Source organism: Anser brachyrhynchus (assembly GCF_964034855.1).
Source record: "Anser brachyrhynchus genome assembly, chromosome: 3".
NCBI lineage: Eukaryota > Metazoa > Chordata > Aves > Anseriformes > Anatidae > Anser > Anser brachyrhynchus.
The window spans coordinates 125607924-125629817 of NC_137696.1; the positions used below are offsets into that span (position 1 = coordinate 125607924).

General features: G+C 52.9%; 1 protein-coding gene across 1 annotated transcript in view; it reads left to right on the forward strand.

The window, feature by feature from the left end:
* The first annotated feature begins 196 nt into the window (after nucleotides 1–196).
* The window catches only part of HADHA (hydroxyacyl-CoA dehydrogenase trifunctional multienzyme complex subunit alpha), a 27427-nt gene continuing 5729 nt past the window's right edge, over nucleotides 197–21894 (forward strand). The window contains exons 1-15 of the mRNA XM_080584201.1: nucleotides 197–333; nucleotides 4767–4808; nucleotides 4897–4967; nucleotides 5747–5880; nucleotides 7105–7243; nucleotides 8280–8399; nucleotides 8485–8587; nucleotides 11130–11252; nucleotides 11932–12050; nucleotides 12899–12955; nucleotides 16697–16806; nucleotides 17097–17231; nucleotides 17626–17797; nucleotides 18493–18579; nucleotides 21155–21295. Coding sequence (XP_080440327.1) covers nucleotides 246–333; nucleotides 4767–4808; nucleotides 4897–4967; nucleotides 5747–5880; nucleotides 7105–7243; nucleotides 8280–8399; nucleotides 8485–8587; nucleotides 11130–11252; nucleotides 11932–12050; nucleotides 12899–12955; nucleotides 16697–16806; nucleotides 17097–17231; nucleotides 17626–17797; nucleotides 18493–18579; nucleotides 21155–21295 — 1641 coding nt within the window. The 5' untranslated portion in view covers nucleotides 197–245. The remainder of the gene's footprint in view (nucleotides 334–4766; nucleotides 4809–4896; nucleotides 4968–5746; nucleotides 5881–7104; nucleotides 7244–8279; nucleotides 8400–8484; nucleotides 8588–11129; nucleotides 11253–11931; nucleotides 12051–12898; nucleotides 12956–16696; nucleotides 16807–17096; nucleotides 17232–17625; nucleotides 17798–18492; nucleotides 18580–21154; nucleotides 21296–21894) is intronic.

Below are 21894 nucleotides of genomic sequence, written 5' to 3' on the forward strand. Positions count from 1 at the left end.
TCAAAGCGCCCCACCCCGCCCCTCTCCCGCCGCCCCCCCTCCCCTCTCGCCGCCCCTCTCGGTAGCTCTGACGACGATCGAGGCACGGAGGGGTGCGGGAGCGGAGCGGGGGCGGCGGCAGGCGGCGGTTCTGCAACCCCGGGGACGGGCAGCAGCGGGGGCAGCCTCAGGGGAGGGGCGGGGCGGGGCGCCGGGCGCGAGGGCCCCGCGCGGCCTCTCCCTCATTCGACCTCGCGCGCAGGAAGATGGCGGCGGCGGTGCGCGCTATCGGCAGCCTCGGGCGCTTCGCGGCCGCCGCCAAGCACTGCCCGGCGCGGAGACCGCCCCCCGATGGTCAGGGGGGGACCCACGGGGGGCGTGGGGGGGGGTTGTGAGGGGCTGGGGGGGCGTGGGGGTGGCTTATGAGGGGCTAGGGGGAGCGGGGGGGGGGCTCTGGGGGGCTGGGGGAGCGGGGGGGGGCCGTGAGGGGGCCGTCAGGGGCCGCGAGGGTCATGACGGGTGGGGGGGGCTGCGGGGGGGGGTGAGGCACGCGTGGGGTGGTCCCGGGGGAGCCGTGAGGAGAAAGGGGGAAGGGGGGGGACATGGGGGGGACACGGGGGGCGGTGTATGCACACAGGGGGGTGACACGAGGGGAGCTGTGTCCCCATGGGGGAAGGGGACACAGGGGGGACGTGGGGAGGTGCCCCCATGGGGGGGGGGTGTGGATGGGGGTGGTGCCGCCCACGCGGGGGAGGGGGACGTGGGGGGGCTGTCCACACGTGGGTGTGTCGCCGGGGGGGGGGGGGCTGCAAGGCACAGGGGTCTGAGGAAGGTGGGGCGGGGGGTGCCTGGGGAGCTGGTGGGGACCCCACGGTTTTTTGTGGCACCCCCCATGGTTGTGTGGCCCCCCACTCGTGGCTGTGTCCCACACAAGGCTGTGGGCTCCGTGTTCCCCCCAGGGAGGGTCCTCGGCATGTCCCCACCCACCCCCAGTTTCTCCTGGGGGGCCGTGGTGTCCCCACGGGGCAGGGGCTGCTGCCCCGCGTGTTTTGGGGATCCCTGCGTGGTTCTGGGGGGGGGGGGGGGGGGGGCTGTACTTGGGAGCAGTCACAGAACCACAGAGCTGTGGTGGGGAGGGACCTCCAGGATCATCCAGTTCCGACCCCAGTGAGGGGGGGCTGCGGGTGGGATCGTCCCCAGCCCCTGAGCTGATCCACGGGGGGAGGCTGTCCCCGTGTCCTTCCCGGTGTGCGTGGGGGTGTCCCCGTGTCCTTCCCCGTCTGCGTGGGGGTGTCACCGTGGGGGTGTCCCTGTGTCCTTGGGCATCTGGCTCCTGGTGCTGCTCTCCAGGCACGGCCGTGGGAGGGGGCCGTGCGCCTGCCCCCACCTTGGGTTCCTCCACCCCTGGGGGAGATCTTCATCCTCGGGGCCCCTTTCTCTGCACCTGGGGGCAAGGTGTCCCCGTGTGGCTGGGGACAGGCCCCGGGGCCCCGCGACCCGACCTGCCCTCACGTCGGTGTACGAGCAGCTCCACCGGTGACCGATGCTGCCCTGCGTTCGCTCTGGGAGTCGGGGCGTGATTCCTGCAGGGGGAAGGCTCGGCCTGGTTGCAAACAGCCGAGTTATTTCTGCGCCCCGAAGGCCTCAGGGGCCTTGCATGGGCGTGGAGCTGAAATCCAGCAGTGGTGCAGGGAGCCTAAAGCCTGTCCTGGAGACATGTGCATGCCCCGGGTGCTGCAGGAGCAGGGTGCCCCTGCTGCGAGTGAGCAGGGCCGTGGAGCTCCCAGGGGTGTCCCCAGCAGCCTGGTCGTGTCTGCAGAGTGCTTCCTTGCAAACAGTCCTGGGGCTACTGCGAGGCCCCCTGTAATTAACGTCGCTCGCCGTAATTAACGGTGTTTTTCTTGCGCCTTGTTCTGCCCTGACAAAGCAAGGAGGCTGGATGCAGGCTGAAAACATGCAAACGGCGGTGGGTGGGCAGGAGGCAGGTGAGGCTCAGGAGCCAGCCGTACCTGCCGGGCCGCGTGCTGACAGCTTCCCGGGGGGCAAAAAAGGCTCAGCGTGTCGGGAGGTTCCCGTCCACAGCCGAGCGCGGGCAGTCGTCGTCATCCCAGGCCCCATCTCGGCGGCTCTGCAGGGCTCGGCGTGGCCCCGGCTGCGCAGGGCCTTTGCTCCCCACCGCCCATGGACGCTGTTCCCACTTCGAGCGGCGTAACGCCTCCCGGTGAGTGCAGGGGCGCGGGGGGAGAGCTGGGCGAGGAGGAGAGGAGGTGGGAAGAACGAGGCCCCGGCTCTTAGCTGCTGGGAAAGGGCTGGTTTTTGCTCTGTGCTGCGTCCGAAGGCCTCTGCTGATGCCAGGAGGGATTTTCGGGAGCGTTGGGTGTCCCTTTCTCTAGACAGTTTTTCGGGTGGAGTGAATGAAGTAGCAAAAATTGGAACTTTATTCGTGGGTTTTAGTCCTGGAGTAAACGTCAGTGAGAGGGCAGAGGCGTGCATCTGGCCCGCTGCTGTGCCGGTCGCCTCACAGTTACCAGGGAGGGTTTCTGGTCCTGGCAGGTTAGCAGTGCTGCTGGCCGGGCTGACCCCTGAAGCAGGTGTGCTGTGACCGTACCAAGTAAACGTGTTTCTAGTTTGGGATGGGGAAGGCGTTAGTTTGGGATTTGGAAGATGTTTTCCCCAAGTGTTCTGGGACCGAAAATAAAACATCGTCACTCGAATATTGAGCAGCTGTTACCCGAACGCCACTGCTGTTCCCAGAGGAGCTTGTATCTAAAATGCAGTGAGATTTTTCTCAGTCTTACCCTTATTTTCTTTTTTCCTGCTTTATATCTTCTGTTTTGCTAAACCTGAAAGCAAAGAGGAATTCAAGGCTTAAGGCCTTCTTGGGAGCAGTCTGTTCAGAAGTGACTTGGAAGAGGAGAGCGTGTTAGAGCACAGAAGGAGGAGAAGTTGGAGAAGTTTAATTCGTCCGTTCACTCTTTTTGTTCTGAGCTGGGGTCGCTTTGTATATGACCTCATTCTGTACGCAGTAAGCAGCCTGCTCGAGGTGGGCGTTGGGGAAAGCTGTCGCTGCTTCCCTTCCTCGCCCCGGCTTTGCCGGATCCTGCGTGTGGAAGGAGAACGTGGTCACCTCTTTGCAACCGAGCTTTGGCTGATCTCCTTCTCCTTCCGCTGCAGCGTGCAGCAGCACAGGATTAAGGCGAGGGAACTCAGTAAGAAGTCACGTGCTTGTGTTCTCCTCGGAGCGGTGGAGCCGTGTGGCTTTCATTGGGTTAAAATACTGCCGCTGAGTTAAAGGTGCATCGAGTTCTGCTGGGGAGCATCTCTCAGCAGAGGAACTGTTGTCAGACCACCCTCAGCTCTGGGGAAAAGGAGCGCCTGGGTTCTCAAGCGCGTGACTTGAGCGCACACGGAGCTCAGGGAGGTGAGTGCTGAGCACGGGGGCCGCAGCCCGGGCCTGGCTGCAGCCTGCGACTGCTTGAGAGCAGCTTCGGAGCGGCACCCAGCTCGCTCCTTGTTTGTACGGCGGTATTTGGGCACGTGCCACCCCAGCCCACCCGCTGGGACCGACCGACGCGCAGTTTCCAGTCCCCGCGGCGTGGCACCGCGTCTGCTGGGCTGGGGGAATGCAGCGCAAAGGTCGGTCCCCGCTGCCAGCGCTGGAGACGAGTGGAAGGAGGGTCGAAGTGCAGAGGAGCCGGCCCCGGGGCCGCGGGGAGGGAAGGCGTCTGCTGGTGAGGCGTTGCAGGCCTTTTTTCCCCCCTCTGCTGGGCTTTCTGCCTCCTTGCTGGGACAGGGTGGGTTTACTCCTGAGTGTTATCAGCGCCGAGCAGCGAGCCTCCGCCAGCTGAACAGCTGGGTTCCAGTTGGCAGAGGAGCCGGACGCCGGTGGAGGAGTAGCGCTCCTGCTACATTTCATGTTTCATGCAGCCCTGGCAGTGCTTCAGCCTAGGTCGGTGTTAGAGGATCCTCTCGGGCAGGACCAAGGTCACTTGAACAGAGCTGACGCTCGCGATCTGTTTGTGTAGTGAGAGGTCACCGGGCGAAACAGAACACCTCAGCAGGAGAAGGAGATTTGGGATTTAAGAGTCAGGAAGGCGGGATTTCATTTGCAGACAGGACTTGCTCGTCCTGTGGTCCGAGTTCCCTGAGTGCTCTGAAACGGGACGAGTTTGTCTGGATGCTTCCGTCTGTGATTAGCGGAGGTGGATTTAGGATCCAGCTGATAGGCAGCAGAGGAGAGAATAAATATTTTGTGTGCTCCTTCTTTCTTCCTTACCAACTACTCCCTGCCATCTGGGGTATCGGTGCCTGGGGTGGCACCGTTCGCTGCCACAGGAGCGTGTTTTTGCAGAGGGATTGTGCAGCAATTACATTTGATTTGCGGTGAACATAACTTGTAGACTTGAAACTCCCCCAAGTGCAGCAGGGTCGTTACTTCGGTGTGCCAAACTGCGCGTACTGGTGGCAGAACACCCCCGTGTGCCGCCCGCTTCATCTCTTGTCGGCTCTTTGGGGAGAAAGCTTTGACTTTTGGCCTCAGTGTGGCATTCCTGGTGTTGGAAACTGCAGCATGGAGGCTGTGCTCTGAAGGTCACTTCAGTAGCGTGGCGTCTGCTGAGCTCTGGTGGTGGCACGGGTCAAGCCTTCAGAGGGAGCTGGCCGCCGGTCAGGATTTTCCGTAGCACGTTCCTTGGCAGAGGAGGGGAGGCCGGAGGGGACGTTAACAAAGGCCACGTACGCTGATATTGCTGAGAATTCCTTTAACATCTGCAACGTCTTTTCTTCAGGTTATGCTTGCCGCAACATTTCCACCTCCACCGCTCTGCAGGGTAAGCACGAAGCTTTTCTGCGCGAGTCCATCCCCTTCCCTAAAGGCAGCTGGCCACCAGCTGATAACGCGTTTCCATTTGTTTCCAGCTAGAACCCACGTTAACTACGATATCAAAGGAGATGTCGCCGTCGTACGCTTCAACACACCAAATTCAAAGGTACTGTGTGAATTGGCTGTGGTTAATTGGGGTATCAGCAGAAGCGGCAGGAGTAGTGGTAGCACGGAGGAGGCACTGAAAACGCCAGGTTCAGACTAAGGACGTTCCTAACCTGCAGCCGTCAAAAGTTGTGAACAAAGAAACTGGAGCATGAGCGTTTGGGTGTTTAAAGAGGTACCTGAAAATACCTGATGGAAAGGTGTTGTACGTACCGAGGTAAATTGTCTTAGCAGCAAAAGATAGCCCTGAATCTAATCAAGTTCTTGGACTCGAGGTGGTTAAGGAGAGAATAAATATAAAAAAATGGTCTTAAAATAAAAGACCAGAAGCGTATAGAACCTGTGTTAGAGGACGCAAACCCACTGCTGGTGAGGTTAAGGAGGAAATTCTTACTTGAGGACCTGCTTCAGGGTTTCCATCTTGGAGGTTTTTCCTGCCGTTATTTTGACACGGGATGAACCAGCTTTTCTGTCAAATCTGGGCTCGGCGCGTTATAACTGTGCCAAGCAATGGTCTGGCTGTTGGGGGAACTCCTGGGTGGCCTGTGCCTTTTGTCCGCAGAAGGCAAAAAGGGAAAAAAAAGACTGTAGAGCTGCTGTTCCTCCTAGCTACAGACATATTGGAATATGCATTCAGACTTGCCGTCGGCTTTGGCTGTTTGTTGTCGGTGTGTCTTCCGTGCAAGTTTCCTGATGATAGGTTGCTTGATTCCAGCGCTTAATCAGAGATTAAACTCCACCACGGGCTCCCTATTTACAGCGTGTGTTTGCTGCCTTCAGGTGAACACTCTGTCCAAACAGCTGAGCGCAGAGTTTACTGAAGTAATGAATGAGATCTGGGCCAATGAAGCTGTCAAAAGTGCTGTCCTCATCTCTTCAAAGCCAGGCTCTTTCATTGCTGGAGCAGATATCGAGTAAGTTTGCGGGCGTTACAGGTTATGCCGATGGAGCTCCCCCTGAAGCCCGAAACCTGGGGGCAGTGGCCTGGCGAGCTGTGCACACCGAGCAGCTTGTCACGGCCATCTCCCCGGGGTGAGGCTGAGCATGAAATCCACGCGCACAGGATGTGCAGCTTGCTCAAATGAGGTTAGGGCCTTGACGAAGCGGAGCATGGCTGGTCAGAAACTCGATTTGGTCGTAGCGCTGGGTCGCTCCTTCCTGCGTGCTGGGGTGCGGCCAAGGAAAGTTCCCTTCCTGGCCCCAGGGTTAGCATTGTGCTTCGGTCTGGGGCACAACAAGAGCAGATAATTTACATGCAGAACTTCATTTAAGCCGGGTTTGAGTGCCTGGCAGCCTGCCTGCACGGCCCCTTGATTAGGCAGGATTTGGCTTTCTGCCACGCCGAGTATCTGAGCGGCCTCCGGGGCCATTCAGCGTGGGTAAGTCACACAGGGCGTTGGGGACCCGTGTGGGTGCTCTCCCTGGGACCTGGAGTGCCACTGGCTGCTAGTCCTGACCTCGGGCAGGGCAGAAAAGTAGTTTAAAGACATAAAAAGCCAGAAAGCTCTAAGTTTTCAGCAAGGCGAATTACGAATCGACTTTTCAAAAACATACTACCTATTCCTCTGCCCCAAAAAAGGCCAGATGCTTGATGCAGGTGGGAAGGAGGTGGTAGCACAGCAGAGCAGAAGGACAGGCTGCGTTTGAGAGGTGCCGGCCGGTCTCAGTGCTGCAAGCCTGCTGAATTGTGCCTGCCTGGCAAACGCTGTCAGCCTCCATGGGAATAACTGGCGGAGGGAGTATGTAATTGGCAGAGTGCAGCATCAGAGCCTCGGCCATCTGCTTCTCTACAAAGTGATCCTGGGTTCCCCCTCCACCCTTCCTGGCAAATGCTTTGAGGCTTCCTATGACCCTTCCTCCTCTCCCCCAAAGGCTTTCAGAGCTCGGACACAAGGAAGCTCATTCACTGCCTGCAGGCACAGACCAGTGTCGGCGTGCAGTGACTTAACCCACTGAATTTAGTAGTCTTCCTGTGTCGTTCGTTAGCGTCAGGCTGTGGGACTAAATAGCTCTCGCCTGTCTGTCAGTCGCTGGAGCTTTGTGGGAAAAGGGGAGCAAACTCCTTAAAGCGCTCTCCGTTTTACTGCTGTTTTCTCAGTGCTTTTCCAGTTCTGATCAGCCTTTCTGCCTCACTGCAGCATGATTGAAGCCTGCAAGACTTCTCAGGAAGTGACTCAGCTCTCTCAGGATGGACAGAAGATGCTAGAAAAAATTGAGCAGTCTCCAAAGCCCGTAGTTGCTGCCATCAGTGGCTCCTGCCTGGGAGGCGGACTGGAGGTATTGAGCAATTCTGGGTCTGCCAAGCAGCAGGGAGAGTTGGTAGCGCTGGTTCTCTGAGCTATCCACGTGATGCCCAGAGGACTTCTGTGAGAGGGATTTGAGACCTGACGTGGATTCATTACATCCATTCAAATGAGTTTGTGGCAAGTTAATGGTTTGGTTGTGCTTCGGAGCTCTGCAATGCTGATCTTTCTGCTTCTGTTGAAAGAGCTAGTCACGTGTGAGTCCGTGTGGGCCAGGCTAATACTTAGGTGGGAGCACCCCAGGGAGAGACAGGCTGTTTCCAGCAGGCGTTGAATCTGCATAGGTGCTGCTGGCAGAGTACATGCTGGAAACTATTTCTTTTCAAGTGAAATGAGTCTCACATCCCAGTGGTTTCTGTTCTTTTAAAGGCTCTTGGGAGAGGGATGAGTGTGGGGAACCTGGCCAGGCTCCACCCTGGCCTGCGTACCCTGCTCCATCACTCGCCCCTTCAGCTGAGTGCAGCATCTGCTTCGTAACCTCCACTCAGTGTTTTGTAAACTGAAAGGCTCTGTGGTAGTTCCTGGAGCAAAGTTGTTGTTAAAATAGAATAACTTTATGGGAATAGTCTCTCCAGTTGCATACTTATTTCTCAATCAGTCACAGCCTTTTAAAATCACAGTGGTGATTGATCTGGACTTGGTGATCCAGTGATAAAACAGTGTCACAGTTGTAAATGGGACCACGCTATCCATGCAGCGAATGACTTCAGCCCTTAGTCTAGATGAGATTTAAATTAATGGTCTAGATAAGGTTTGAAAATAGCTTGGTTCAGATTGCTGGTTTCACATTCACATCAGTAGCTGCTTGTTGCCATTGGCCCTGCGTGCGTGCCTCTTGCTAGAAGAAGCTTTGAACGAGCACAGAGGGAATTTGGGCAGCTGAATTGGAGACTTGGGGTAGGATTAGCAGGAAAGCTGAAGCAGTGCATACAAGAGACCTTTGTAATGGAAGCCCAATTCTTCTGTGGTCTTTCACAGGGAAACCTTTAGTTTTCCCTCCCTTTTTTAAGGTTGCCATTGCCTGCCACTACAGAATAGCAACAAAGGACAAGAAAACAATCTTGGGAACACCTGAAGTCTTACTGGGACTCCTGCCGGGAGCAGGGGGTACTCAGCGGCTGCCAAAGATGGTAAGTAGGAGAAAAAAACTTACTCAGTAGTCCCCTCTGCTCACGGCATACTCGTTTGTTTAAAATCCCCTTTCTGCCCTTCCAGGTAGGACTTCCTGCTGCCTTTGATATGATGCTGACTGGGAGGAACATCCGCGCTGACAGAGCGAAGAAGATGGGTCTGGTTGACCAGCTGGTGGACCCGCTAGGTCAGACATGATGCCCCTCCGTTGCTTAGGAAGCCGATCTACTGCCTCTTTGTTAACCTCTCCACCTTGATGGGTGGAGAAGCCATTGATGCCACCCGCGGTCTAGTCAGGGCAGAGCATATGGGCTGTGAAGTCCTTGCCGTGCTCTGCAGGGTAACCTCCGTTCCCACCTCAGAAGCATGTGCGCAGGGACCTTGAAATGTCAGGCTGAAGCTAAGCGAACAGGGAAAGGTTAGCGCAGAGGCGGCGGGCCTGTTGGCTCTCTTGCATAAGCTAATTATACAGATTAGAACCTGCATTCCTCGTTTATCATGTCAGAGGGACAGATTGCGACCCATAATGAAAGAATAGATGACCAATGCCTACAATTACGCAGCCTGCAGATGTTAATCTCAGTGACAAGATCTTGAAAAGAAGCCAACCCCCATGGCTGTAGGCTCTCTGAATAGCTGTAACTGACTTCCAGTTGGATGGAGAAATTTCTTGCAGATTGCAAATCAAATTGCACTTCCAAGTGCTCTTGAATTTGAAGAAGATTATTTTTTTTAAAAAAGTTCTGCTGTCTATGCTGAGAAATGCAAGGCAAGCTCCTGTGTGTGTTGTCTCACAGGCCGGTGTTCAGTTGGGCAAGATGTTTTTAGAGTAGGATGTATTCTTAGCTCTATTCTTGCTTATAAAATGGATCCGTGGTACCCAGGCTTGAGTTAAAATCTGCTGAGTAAACTTTACTGCTGTATACTTGCTTAATTGTGAGTTCATGGAATCATGGAGGTTGGAAAAGCCCTCCAAGATCACCTGGTCCAACCACCCCCCTACCACCAATGTCACCCACTAAACCACGTCCCCACGCACCATGTCCAACCTTTCCTTGAACACCCCCAGGGACGGTGATGCCACCACCTCCCTGGGCAACCCGTCCCAGTGCCTGACTGCTCTTTCTGAGCAGAAATGTCTCCTCATTTCCAACCTGAACCTCCCCTGGCACAACTTGAGGCCATTCTCTCTGGTCCTATCACTAGTTACCTGTGAGAAGAGGCCGACCCCCAGCTCCCCACACCTTCCTTTCAGGTAGTTGCAGAGAGCAATAAGGTCTCCCCTGAGCCTCCTCTTCTCCAGACCAAACACCCCCAGCTCCCTCAGCCGCTCCTCACAGGACTTGTGTCCCAGGCCCCTCACCAGCTCTGTAGCCCTGCTCTGGACATGCTCCAGGGCCTCGATGTCCTTCTTGTAGTGAGGGGCCCAAAACTGAGCACAGCACTCGAGGTGCGGCCTCACCAGAGCAGAGCACGGGGGACGATCACCTCCCTGCTCCTGCTGGCTGCACTGTTCCTGATACAGGCCAGGATGCCGTTGGCCTTCTTGGCCACCTGGGCACACTGCTGGCTACTGTTCAGGCGAGCATCAATCAGCACCCCCAGATGCTTTTCCTCTGCACAGCTTTCCAGCCACTCTGCCCTAATCCTGTAGCGCTGCGTGGGGTTGTTGTGGCCAAAGTGCAGGACCCAACACTTAGCCGTGCTGAATCTCATCCTATTGGCCTCTGCCCATCGACCCAACCTGTCCAGATCCCTCTCTAGGGCCTGAATTGCCTTTTAAGAGCCAGCAAATTTGACTGTTTATATCAGTGATTACTTTGGCTTGCCTAAAGGAAACCTGATGTGGTCGATGTGTTACAAATCCTGACTCAAACCAGATGAGAACATGGGAGAAACTCAAAAAACAAATGATATGCAAGCATTAGAGGCATCTCTTGTTCATTCAGACAGAACCCAGTGCCAGAAGGATTTCTGCTCTGTATTCTCATGTTCGTTCTCAATGTCTGGGTGAAAGCAGCTTTAATTGAGGTGGTAATTTAGCTCATTATGGAAAGCTTTGAAGGAAAGAGACAGCATTAATCAAGAGGCAGTTTCATGAGGTGCAAGCGGTTTTCTTTCAGTAAGGGTATCCGCAACATTCTCGTTTCACTTAATGGTGTGCCCAAATCTGATTCTGCTTTATTTTATGCCAGATATTAGTAGACAGCTGGAAGCTCCCCTGGTTAAGTTACTTCAGCAGTTACGATGCTGAGTCTGGCTAGGTGTTACTAGGTAAAGCAAGTGAGAGATTTCTTGTACCTGAGGTCATAGGTTGAGATTTTATTGACCATTATCTATACTACAGGTAGCTTTCAAGGACATGGTGTTGGGTAACTGCGTCTGTATGTTTAATAGCAACGGTGTTGTCACATCTCAGTTGTGCGGGCTTCTTATACTGTGCAGGGAAGTAGAGGTGCAACAAGAGGGAGAGGTGGCAGAGCACTTCAGTTCTGTTAAGGTAGAGGTGGTGCTGGCAGTTATGCATCTGGCATCTTGGTATTTCTGTATAACACCATGGATATTAAATGTCTTGTTCACATCAAGAAAAGCATCAAGAAAAGTTGGGGGGGGGGGGTGCAATTCAAAGGAGTGCCCTGTTGCTGACTCACCCTTGCTTCTCCACATGAGCTATATCCGCCAGCGATATCTTCTGCTGCATTTCCTCAAGACTTTTCTTCTGTTCACAGGGCCAGGTGTGAAGACCCCAGAAGCACGAACAATTGAGTACTTGGAGGAGGTAGCAATTGGCTTTGCCAGAGGACTAGCCAACAGGACTGTGTCTGCCAAAAGATCAAAAGGGCTAGTACAGAGTAAGTCTGTGGGCACCACAGCCAAATCCCAAGGGACTGTAGTGGGTGTAATCCAGCTGTGCTTCTCAGGGGTATGGTCATGCTCCTACTTAACTCCATCTTCAAAACAAAGTTATTTGGTGGTGCAATTGTCTCTTGAGCTGGGTGAGCTGGTAGTTAAAACGTTGTTCTGCAGATCTGATCTTCAAGAGGCATGGCCAGAGCTATACGTGGAGGCTTCTGAAGTGTAGTAGAAGGGATTCAGGCCTGTGGGAAGACAGGAGCGGCTACCTCCAGAGGACTGTCGAGCCTCAAAGTTCTAGCAGCAAGCTCTGTACAAAGCTTGTGTAATCAAGCAGGGAGAGGCACGTGGGTCTGCTCTGCACTAATCCTCTTTAGCAGTGACCTGCGGTTAACAGAGCCCAGGAATTATGACATCTGAGTTCTGCGCTGCAGAGCTGGTCTGATACCAATTGTTTTAGGAGGACACCTTAGCTCCAAAAGGGGCTTGTTCATGGAACAAGCCATCGATATTCTCCTGACCAGACCGTGCTACCTGTGGCTAGCTGAACTTTGGGTGCTTGTTTCCATTGCAAATACGTAACGTTCACAGCTATACTCTTTACCTGTCAGCTTAGTTATTTAAAGGCTGGTTGTGCATATAGCGCTGCACTGAGACATGTTTTGTCACGTCTTACAGAGATAACAGACTATGCTATGGCTCTTCCGTTTGTGAGGCAGCAAGTCTACAAGACAGTGGAGAGCAAAGTTCAGAAGCAAACCAAAGGACTGTACCCTGCTCCACTGAAAATCATTGAGGTAATGCCTGCTGTGAGGCATCAGAAACTGCAGAGAAAGGGGATATGGGGGATAACAGGGCGACAGACGGGGGATGCTGTTTCCTTCCTCTGAGTCAAGCCACGCATAATGATCTTTACAGAAGATCGGTCTTGATGAGGGCTAGCCATGTGGTCTGTCAAGCAAGCGTGTTAAAATGCAGAATAGCCTCCCAGAGCTTGGTCACCAGTTTACATTGTACTGGCACCAGTGAGGGGGAGATCAAGAATCCCAGCTGAGGGAAGGTTTAGCTGGAATACTTTGTCATAAAATTTTCAGTCTTCAGTTCCCTGTACGGTTTTTAATGAGATAGGTTAACCTGTTTGAAGCCAGGAAAATATCAATTCCCGTGTTCATAGCACTAACCCCACAAAACTTTAAAACTTAGTTCTGTAAGTAGCTCAGGCATTGTATTACTTTCAGACATTGTCCATGGTTGGATTTTTCCAAATGATTTTTCACTATTTAAGTTGTTGTCAAGACTTCTCTAAAACCTGTGAATGCCCCCCTCTGACTGTGAGAGCAATGACATTACAGGAGCACAGTTTCAGTAGAAACAATTCCTGAAACCACAAGGTATGTGTAAAAATTCACCTGACAGAAAACTCACTGTCATGGTCGCTGCTCTGCCTTAGAAGGACAAGGCGATTCATAGCTCTGCTTTGAGCAGCATGGACAGGACCCAGCCAGTCTGAAGTCTCCCTTGAATACTGGGGAGGGGTCACTGGTGAAAACAGGAGGTGCAGCTAAACGAGCAGTCTCTGTAAAGCGCGGCTGTTGACGGACATGCCTTTAACAGCGGGGTATCTTTATTGCTGTTCTTTGACTAGGTTGTAAAGGCTGGTCTTGATCAGGGACGTGATACTGGATACCTCACCGAATCCCAGGTAAGCAGATTAGATCCCTGGTAGCAATAAATAAGCTGTGTAGTTGTGTGCTAAATGAGTTTAACCATGCACAAAGGATAATATTCTTCACAGGCTGCTCTGAACAGTGCCTGGATCCTTGCCTGCTCTTCTGGGAGTGGGGCTGTAGAAAAGGCCCATCTTGAGCAACAGAACTGTTGTTTTTTTTCAAGCTTCTTCATCTGTGAAAACAGTTTGTGCCTTCTCCCATTCCTGTCTATTTAGGCTTTTTGAGTTGGGAATGACCAGACCGGGTTCGCTGATCTGGGTTTCACATAACAGGACTTTGTATTTGATTTCTCTGTGTGTCTGAGCCCCGTTTGTTTTTTCTGACTGTCCCGTGGGACAGGTGACCTGGAGGTGTAGGTATAGTGCTGTCGGTCTCATGGGTGTCTCCAGGGGGTTTGGTGCAAACGAGTAATTTCTTCCATGAACAAACTTTCATTTCAGTTTACTCTGGCACCTTTTTTCACCATCATTTTTGTCGAGGGTATTGATTGCCCATTACTCATTTTGCCATTTGCCCAGTTTTCTAGTGCAGGTAGTGCAGGTCCTTTTCTGCTGATAGGTAACTTTCAGTACTCATGAAAATTAGATGTTTTTGTTGTGATGTTTGTTTTGTGGTGATGGTTTGGGGGTTGTTTTTTGGTTGGTTGTTTTCAGCAGTGGTTTCTTACCAAGAACAGGACTTCTCTCTCCTTATCCCTCAGTGAAAGTGACCTGTTTGGTAACCACTGCAGTGGGAGTACTTGCTAGGGCTGGCCATTCAGAGGGGACCCCTCAACAGGCTGGAGAACGGGGCAGACAGGAACCTCATGAAGGGAAATGCCAAGGGAAACACAAGGGAAATGCCAAGTCCTGCCCCATGGGAGGAACAACTCCAGGCACTAGAACAGGCAGAGGGGCAGCTGCCTGGACTGAGTCCAGCACAGGGCCACAAAAATGATTGAAGGCCTACAGCATCTGACACGTGAGGAGAGGCTGAGCGAGCTGGAACTCTTCAGCCTGGAGAAGAGAAGGCTGAGGGGGATCTTATCGGTGTATATAAATACCCGAAGGGAAGCGGTAGGGAAGGCGTAGCTACATTCCGCTTGGTGGTGTCCGGTGGCAGGATAGGAGGTGAAGGGCACAAACTGAAACCTGAGACATTAAACTTAAACATGAAAAAAAAAACTTTGTTACTCGTAAAAGTGACTGAACACTGGCACAAGTTGGCACGAGAGGCTGTGGAGTCTCCCTCCATGGCGATATTCAGAACCCAGCTGGACACAGCAGCCTGCTCCAGGTAACCCTGCTCTGAGCAGTGGGGTTGGACAAGACAATCCCCTCAGGTCTCTTCTGACCTCAGCCGTTCTGTCTTCCTTTGATTCTGTGACATAAGCCTCTATATAGTTCTTCCTTTGCCTTTGGTTCTTTCGTTCCCTGGTACGTAGGTTGAGTTTAAGACCAATAAGGACTGTTAAGGGAAGTTAAATCTTTAGCTGTTTGAGGCCTGGGAGGTTTCGCTTCTTGGTATGCTGCTGCTTTTTTCCGTTCATAGGTCTAGCTAGTGGGAGGCTGAGCAGATGCTGCAAAGACGTCGATGATGTGCACACATTCACAAACACGTAGTATGCACACGGCTGCTGCATGGACAGCGCGGTGCCCTTACTGGTGACACCCACGTAAACACAAACCCTTCACACTGACGTGACCAGCTGGGACGGTCAGGGTTGTTCCTCCTGTCTGGCTGGTCCAAACTGAGGTTCGGTTGTGGTTGTAAGTGTGTGCTCACACACACAGCTTCAGTAGCTGGCCCGTAGGTGTTTGTTCTACCAAGTAGCTGGCCCCTCAGGCCCACTGTCTCCTGTTGCTGGCACCTGGACCTCATGTCCTAAACATTGTCCAGTCTTATTTGAAGTTCTCAGGTTACTAGAGAGACATGCAGAAAAATAGGAATTGAGTTTTATATGGAGGTAGGACATACTGGGTAGGTGCAGAGCTCGAGCAGACGAGCATACTGGCCAGTGGCTTGTTTGTGTGTGACCCTTTTATTCCACTTCATTTTCCAGTGTTTATTCTTCCCCCAGGCATCTTGATCCCTCCTGTTCTCTACCCTTGTCTCCTCTGTAGTAAACAACTTGTCCTTAGTTAGTTTTTCCTCTTGATCTCAATTTTGCTCTCTCTGTCCTCAGTCTTGGTATTTCTGATAAAGAGGGGGTATGTGGTTACCTGAGCACTGCTGGCTTTGCGTGACCCCAATCCCCATACTATCCACAACACTCCTGTCTGTCTGGGACATCTGTCCCGTCACTGCCCTTTAGCCAGCAGTGAAATCCGGCCATCTCTCATAGCACTGTCTGCAGCCTTCACCACCACCTCGCACTGTCTGTCACGTCCAGCAGTTTCTCTTGCCATGTCTTGTAGATCATTTTGTTCTCATCCAGTGATGAGGTCCTGGGCTGAGATAGAGCTGTCTGCCCCTAACCTTAACAGCGACCTGGATACACCCGGCCTGTTCTAGTTATTCATTCCACCCCCATTTGATCTGATGTCAAATGAAAGACTCAGGATGCTCTGTTCCTTGCAGAAAAGAAGGATTTTCTTTTCCTGAGAATAGCAGCGTGATGGAGATCTTACCAGGACCCCCTAAAGAATAAGTGCCTGTGTCATGCCTTTTCTAATGCCTCATTTCTTCCCCTAGAATAGGAGACTTGCAGATTCTCTTCCAGTCTTCGTGTTTCTGATATTTTAACAAGCCTCTAACTCACAGGACAGCGGTAAAGGAAGATACTGCCTGCTCTACACTACGTTATATTAGTGGCCTTTCCTAGCTGATTTGGCTCAGACAACATCGTTAGTTTGCTATCACCCTATGCTGTCTTTTATCATCCTGTCGTCTTTCCCATTTCATGCCAAATGCTGAGGGGTTTTAACAGGCCTTTAATTTTGTGGCCTCTCCGTGATCCTCTGAAAATAGCATCAGAGCACTGCTGGCAGTGAGAATTGGCCTGTTCAAAGATTTTTCACAAAGTTGGGTGCAGGGCTCTTTCACTTGGAAGTAGGGGGGGCAATGGCCGTGGCTAGAGCAGGACGCTCGTGGGAGAGAAGGGTCACTCCTCGCTCAAGTCCAGTGTCGGTGAGCCGCGGTCCTGTCACTGGGGAAGCAGAAGTGGCTCCTGCTTTGGTCCGTAGGACCCCACAGCTGCTGGTTGACTGGGGCAGCAGGGTCACCTCTGGGGGACCAGCACAGCAGGGAGCTGCCAGTGAGTGCTCCTCCGCAGGGCTGTGCTGGGAGGGTCCCAGGACGAGTGGAAATGAGCAAAGGGTGTGTCAGTGGGAAGGAAGGAGATGGACACACAAATATGATGGCTACTCTTGTTCCCTGGTAGACCTCTACCCCTGCAGACACTGTAGTGTGTTAGAGGTATATACTCTTTCGGATGCTTTAAATTATATTTTTTTATGGAAAAGGATGTTGAACAAGCAATTCGTTACTGCTTCTGGCTGCCCATACGGGAGGTAGTAGTGCAAAGCAGGCTGTGCCTAGCACAGAGGGTGCCCCTTGTGCAAAGAGGACACACACGTCCCCCCGTCTTTTCTTCCACTTCTTCCCAGCTGCCTTGTCTGTGTAGCTGCACGGGTGGCTCTGCTGTCCCTGTGCCACATCTCTGATCTGTGCATGCTGGAACTGTGACAGCTGTTAAAGGCCAAACTGTCTCCCTCCCTCGTCCCTTTTTTCAGAGCTTCGGCCACCTCGCAATGACTAAGGAATCCAAGGCACTGATCGGGCTTTACCACGGGCAGGTGCGCTGCAAGAAGAACAAGTTTGGAACACCTCAGCGAGAGGTCAAGTAAGTACGAGCGTGAGATGTCCTCCAACTGCTCCTTCAGACCTCTGCTGACAGATTCTTGGAACTTTGTGGCCTAGAGTCCTGCAGTGTGGCAGAGCAGAGAGATTTCCTGCCTTGGGAATGCTAATCCTCTGCAGTTTGGACGTCCCACCCACAAATGAAATCTTTTTGCATGACCTCACTAAAAATAGTGCCTGGCTGGACAGGATCTGTGCGAGTCTGACGACAACAATGGCAATTCAGCTATTTCGAGCTCTGATTGTCTTCCCCCCTCACCACTTTCTGTGCAGGACCCTGGCAGTGCTGGGAGCAGGGCTCATGGGAGCTGGGATTGCACAGGTTTCCGTGGATAAGGGGCTGAAGACCATTCTGAAGGACACGACGCAGCAAGGCTTGGACAGAGGACAGCAGCAGGTCTTCAAGGGGTACGTGAGTTTACAGGAATTCACTTGGGATGGGATGGGGCTTTCATCAAACTAATCTTTTGCTTGCAGGCAGTCAGGAACTCGTGACTAGAGGCCCATGTCAGGGGAAGCATTGGGTCAGACTTCTGAAAAGTTGGATTTCTGTCCTCTTCCTCCTTGGCTCAGCAGTAACAGTGCTCATGTCTATGATGGACCTTCAGACTGATGCACCGAGTTGTGTGAACGGGGCTCTCATTTTTCCAGATGGCAGGATGGGCCAGTGATAGTCCTGCTGAATCGCAGGTGGTGCTTTGGGTCCCTGTTCCAGGAGGGAGGGATATCCCTGGTGTCGTGGTGCTCCTCCAGCAGTCTGGGCTGGCCTGTGCAGGCGCTCTGACAGAGATTTCTTCCCTAGGCTGAATGGCAAGGTGAAGAAGAAGAGCCTGACATCGTTTGAGAGGGACTCTATTCTCAGCAACATGACGAGCCAGCTGGACTACAAGGGCTTTGATAAAGCAGACATGGTGATCGAGGCTGTGTTCGAGGACATTAACATCAAGCACAAAGTGCTGAAGGAAGTGGAGGCCGTGAGTATCAGTTCTGGACAGCTATGCTAGACAGGATCGCTGTACGGTGGAGACTCGGGGTGTCCTGCCCCGCTGGGTTTCTCATGTTTCCTTATGCAGTAGTTTGATGCTTTGTGACAATTATTCATTTCAGTACATGTGTGAGCATCCAGGGCAGCCTGCCTGTTCTGTGATTAAGGAGTCGCTAGTTCTTAGCTGAACAGGGGCACTTTCAACACTCCCTGACTCCTGGGAGCCACACAGGAACATTTTCATTTTTCTGAGCACGTTGCTACGACAGTAATGTATCTCCACAACATATCCTGTACTCGCTATCCCTGGCTTGCTGCCTCTGCTCTTCTCTGTTCAAGAGAACACATGAGGAAGTAACTGGTAAAGCAGCTGGCTTGTGCTTCTTTCTGATGTCCCTTGCTGCAGTATCTAATGTGGCTGCAGTGGACTGGCAGAATCATGAGGGCTCTGAGACTGTGATACTGCAGACCTAGAGGGGGGATCAGTAGAAGTTGTGCCTGGCTGACTTGTGCTGCTGCTTTAGGATAAGTTTCTAACACTGCTCTGATGGAGAAGATCAGGTTTGCCTTGTTCTCAAGTAGGTGCTGGGAATGCTCTGTGCTAGCGCTGCTCTCAGGTTCTGTACATCACGTCTGACTTTGGAGCCTGTGCATTTAAACTGCCTCTTCCACCCCCTGCCACAGGTGATCCCTCCTCACTGTATCTTCGCCAGTAACACGTCTGCCCTCCCGATCAACCAAATTGCTGCTGTTAGCAAGAGGCCAGAGAAGGTGAGTACCCAGTGCCAAAGAGCTTGTGAGTGTGCTGAGCTGCCTGTTAGTGGCAAAATGGCTTTGCTGTAGGTGAGTGTCGGGTTCTTCTGCTTCTTCCTCAGAACATGAAACAGCTCAGCCTCTGCCCCCAGAGCCAGCTTTGAACAAAGAGCTTGTGATCTTTGGGCAGGTAGGAAGGGGATGAAGGTGGATTCCCGTCAAGTGTGATATTGGCAAGGCAGTGTGCGTTAGGGAGGTCAGCGTGCTTTAGGAAATACTGATGTGCGCAGCGGGATAGAAGAGCTATGGAAGGACTCGAGCTAAGAAAATTCCAGCCAGGGAGATTTGGGTCATTTTGATAAGGTGGTTAGACATAGGAGTGACTTACCATGATGGGAACGTGCCTTCTCAGGGAGAAGGCACTGGTCTAACAGCAAAAAGGGAGGAAAAGTTGGTGGCTGGAAGCTGAACTCAGAAGTGCTGAAACCGAAGCCACAGTCAGCCATAGAATCAAACTCCTGAAGGGTGTGGTGGGTTTTCTGCCTGGCTCCAAGTTGTCCATGTGAACGGAGCACTGAGTGCAGCGATACAGCTTGTAGCAGGGCGTTTGGAACAGAGGACTCCAGCTGTTTGCTTGAAGTCTAAACAGCCGTATCTGTATAATAGCTGCATCCTCATCCCTTAGCCCAGGCAAGTGCAGCCGGGTAGGAGCTGGGGAGCGGCTCTTTATCAGGGAGTGTAGGGATGGGACAAGGGGAAATGGCTTTAAACTAAAAGAGGGGAGATTTAGATTAGATATAAGAAGGAAATTCTTTACTGTGAGAGTAGCGAGGCGCTGAACAGGCTGCCCATAGAAATTGTGGATGCCCCATGTCTGGAAGGCCAGGCTGGATGGGCCTTTGAGCCACCTGGTCTAGTGGGAGGTGTCCCTGCCCATGGCAGGGGGGTGGAACTGGATGATCTTCAAGGTTCTTTCCAACCCAAACCATTCTATGAACACCAGTTCCCGTGGAGCAGCCTGCCCTGAGCGCCTTGTTTGATGGAGCGACCCTCTGAGGTGTGTGAAGGCACTGCTCTGGAAGGAGTCCGCTATGCACTTTTTTCAGTGCCCTCTTGATTTCCAAGGGTACCTGTGATTCTGTTAGCACGAGACTGGCAGGTCTGACAGCGGCCCTGCAGGAGACGTGTACCCTTCAGGGAGGAGCAGCAGCAGGAGAGCAGACATGACAATGACACGGCAGCATCTGACGTAGCGTGAGGAATCTGTAACCAGGTGGAGTCACCTCCTGTGGGCTGAGCCTCAGTCTAGGGCGGCGTTGATATAACAAGGGAGAAGTGTTTTCCCCTTACTTGAGGCGTTTGCTCTGCCTATGTGGGGCTGCAGAAAACGCAGGGTGGAGCAAGCAGTTCCCCTGCAGGGTAATAATACCGTGGTGGCAAGAGCCGGGTTCTCGGAGATAGGTGGAATGTGGAGGCAGCAGCCCCTGAGGAAACGGAAGCTCTAGAGCTCATCTGGGAATTGTTACACAAATGCGAAGGCAGAAGTGCCCATGGCTGGTTTCCTTAACTCCTACAAGTTTCTCAGATCTGCCCAGGGCAGCGCCTTGCCCCTGCTGCTTGTCTTACAGCACAAGTGGTGTACTGCTGTGCCTCCCTGCTGCTGGAGGTTCCTGTGACCCTGGAGAGCCTCTTCCTGCTTTGCTGTTCAGGCCTCAGTTGCATCAGAAATGCAAATTGTGCCTTACTCGTACATACTTGCAAATAACATCCTCTTGCTGAATAAATTGCCTGTGTAATGACTCTTTATGGGGAAACTAATAGGAAATCAGTTAACTAATTAATGTATTTTCTTTAATTAGTTTTGCAGACTGTAGATGTCCTTCAAGGTGCCTCTGACTTAGGCAGAGCTTAGTGCCAAGCGTAGCTTCCAGGAGGCATGAAGGTGACATCCTGATTACGTGGCCGTGTTAGCAGGATGAGGCACACAGACGAATAATCTCCGCTTCAGTGTTGCTCCCAGAGGAAGGCTGTGCTTACCTCTGTAATTAGGTTCTGGAAACATGCCTTCTTGTCCTTAGATTCACTTCATCACCCCCCCAAAAAAAAAATACAAGCAGAGCACAGGGATTCTGCTCAACATCTGTCTCTTTGCTGCTCCACTTTGAGCGTCCAGAAGAAGCGCCACCCAGGCAGGCGGTTGCTCCCCCCGCTCAGCTAGCACCTGCAGATCACACACATCACACCGTGCACGTGATCCACCTGGGGACTGACCCCAGCTGAGATTCCCAGACAAGTTTTGCTGCCATATCATTAACAAGTACAGAGAGCTGAGCAGCGCTCTTGGTCCTGCAAGCGTAGTTACGTGCTCACTGAGGCAAGAGCTGTGGGACAGGGGCTGCTTCCTGGGGAAAGCCAAGGAGAGAGAGAGAAATTGGAGAGGGAGTGAAGTACATGGCTGGATGACAACGCTGTATGGTGGTGGGTCCTGCAATCCATGCTGGCCTGCTTCCTTCTGCAGCTGGGACTTGATTTTCCCAGTGGTTTACCATGGGAGCCAGAATTTGTCTTAACCCTGAGCTCTTCTTCTGCCTAGGTGATCGGGATGCACTACTTCTCCCCCGTTGACAAAATGCAGCTGCTGGAAATCATCACCACAGACAAAACATCCCAGGACACGGCCGCCTCTGCTGTTGCTGTTGGCCTCAAACAGGGCAAGGTCGTCATCGTGGTAAAGGTGAGGGAACGCTGCACAAAATACAAGCTGGGATAATAAAGGGAAGGGTGGGCTTGTGCGCTGAGAGGAGGCTGAAACTTGGCTGTGGATGAGATGGAATTAGCTACTCGTGCTGAGGAGTAGAAATGGAGATTAGAAAAGGGGCAGGTGCCCAGGTGGTGCTTCAGGTGTCCCTTGGAGCAGCCACAAAGGGTCAGAAGGCACAGGTGCTGGCGTCCCTGCTCTAAGCAGCTTTCAGGAGGCTGCAGGCTGTAGTGGCATCCAAGATGGAACAGTCTTGGCAGGACTCCCACAGCCTCTTCTCCCTGGGGGAATGCAAGGACAGCGGGGCCTGTGAGCAGTAACTGTCCCCGTTCTGGATTTAAATCTTGTGCAAGAGGGAGGGTACAAATACGTGTGCAAATGTAGGGGGAGAGTTGTGCAAAGCAGAGGGAGAAGAGAGGCAGGGGCCGAGGACAGACAGCTGTGATCTCTAGGAGGAGAGCCTCAAAACGCTGCGGGGTTTCAGTTGCTCGTTAGGCTGGTAGCTGCTGCGTGCACAGCCCTCGGAACAGGTCTCGTGCTCGTGAAGTAGAAAGTGTCGGTGATGCTGTGTCAGC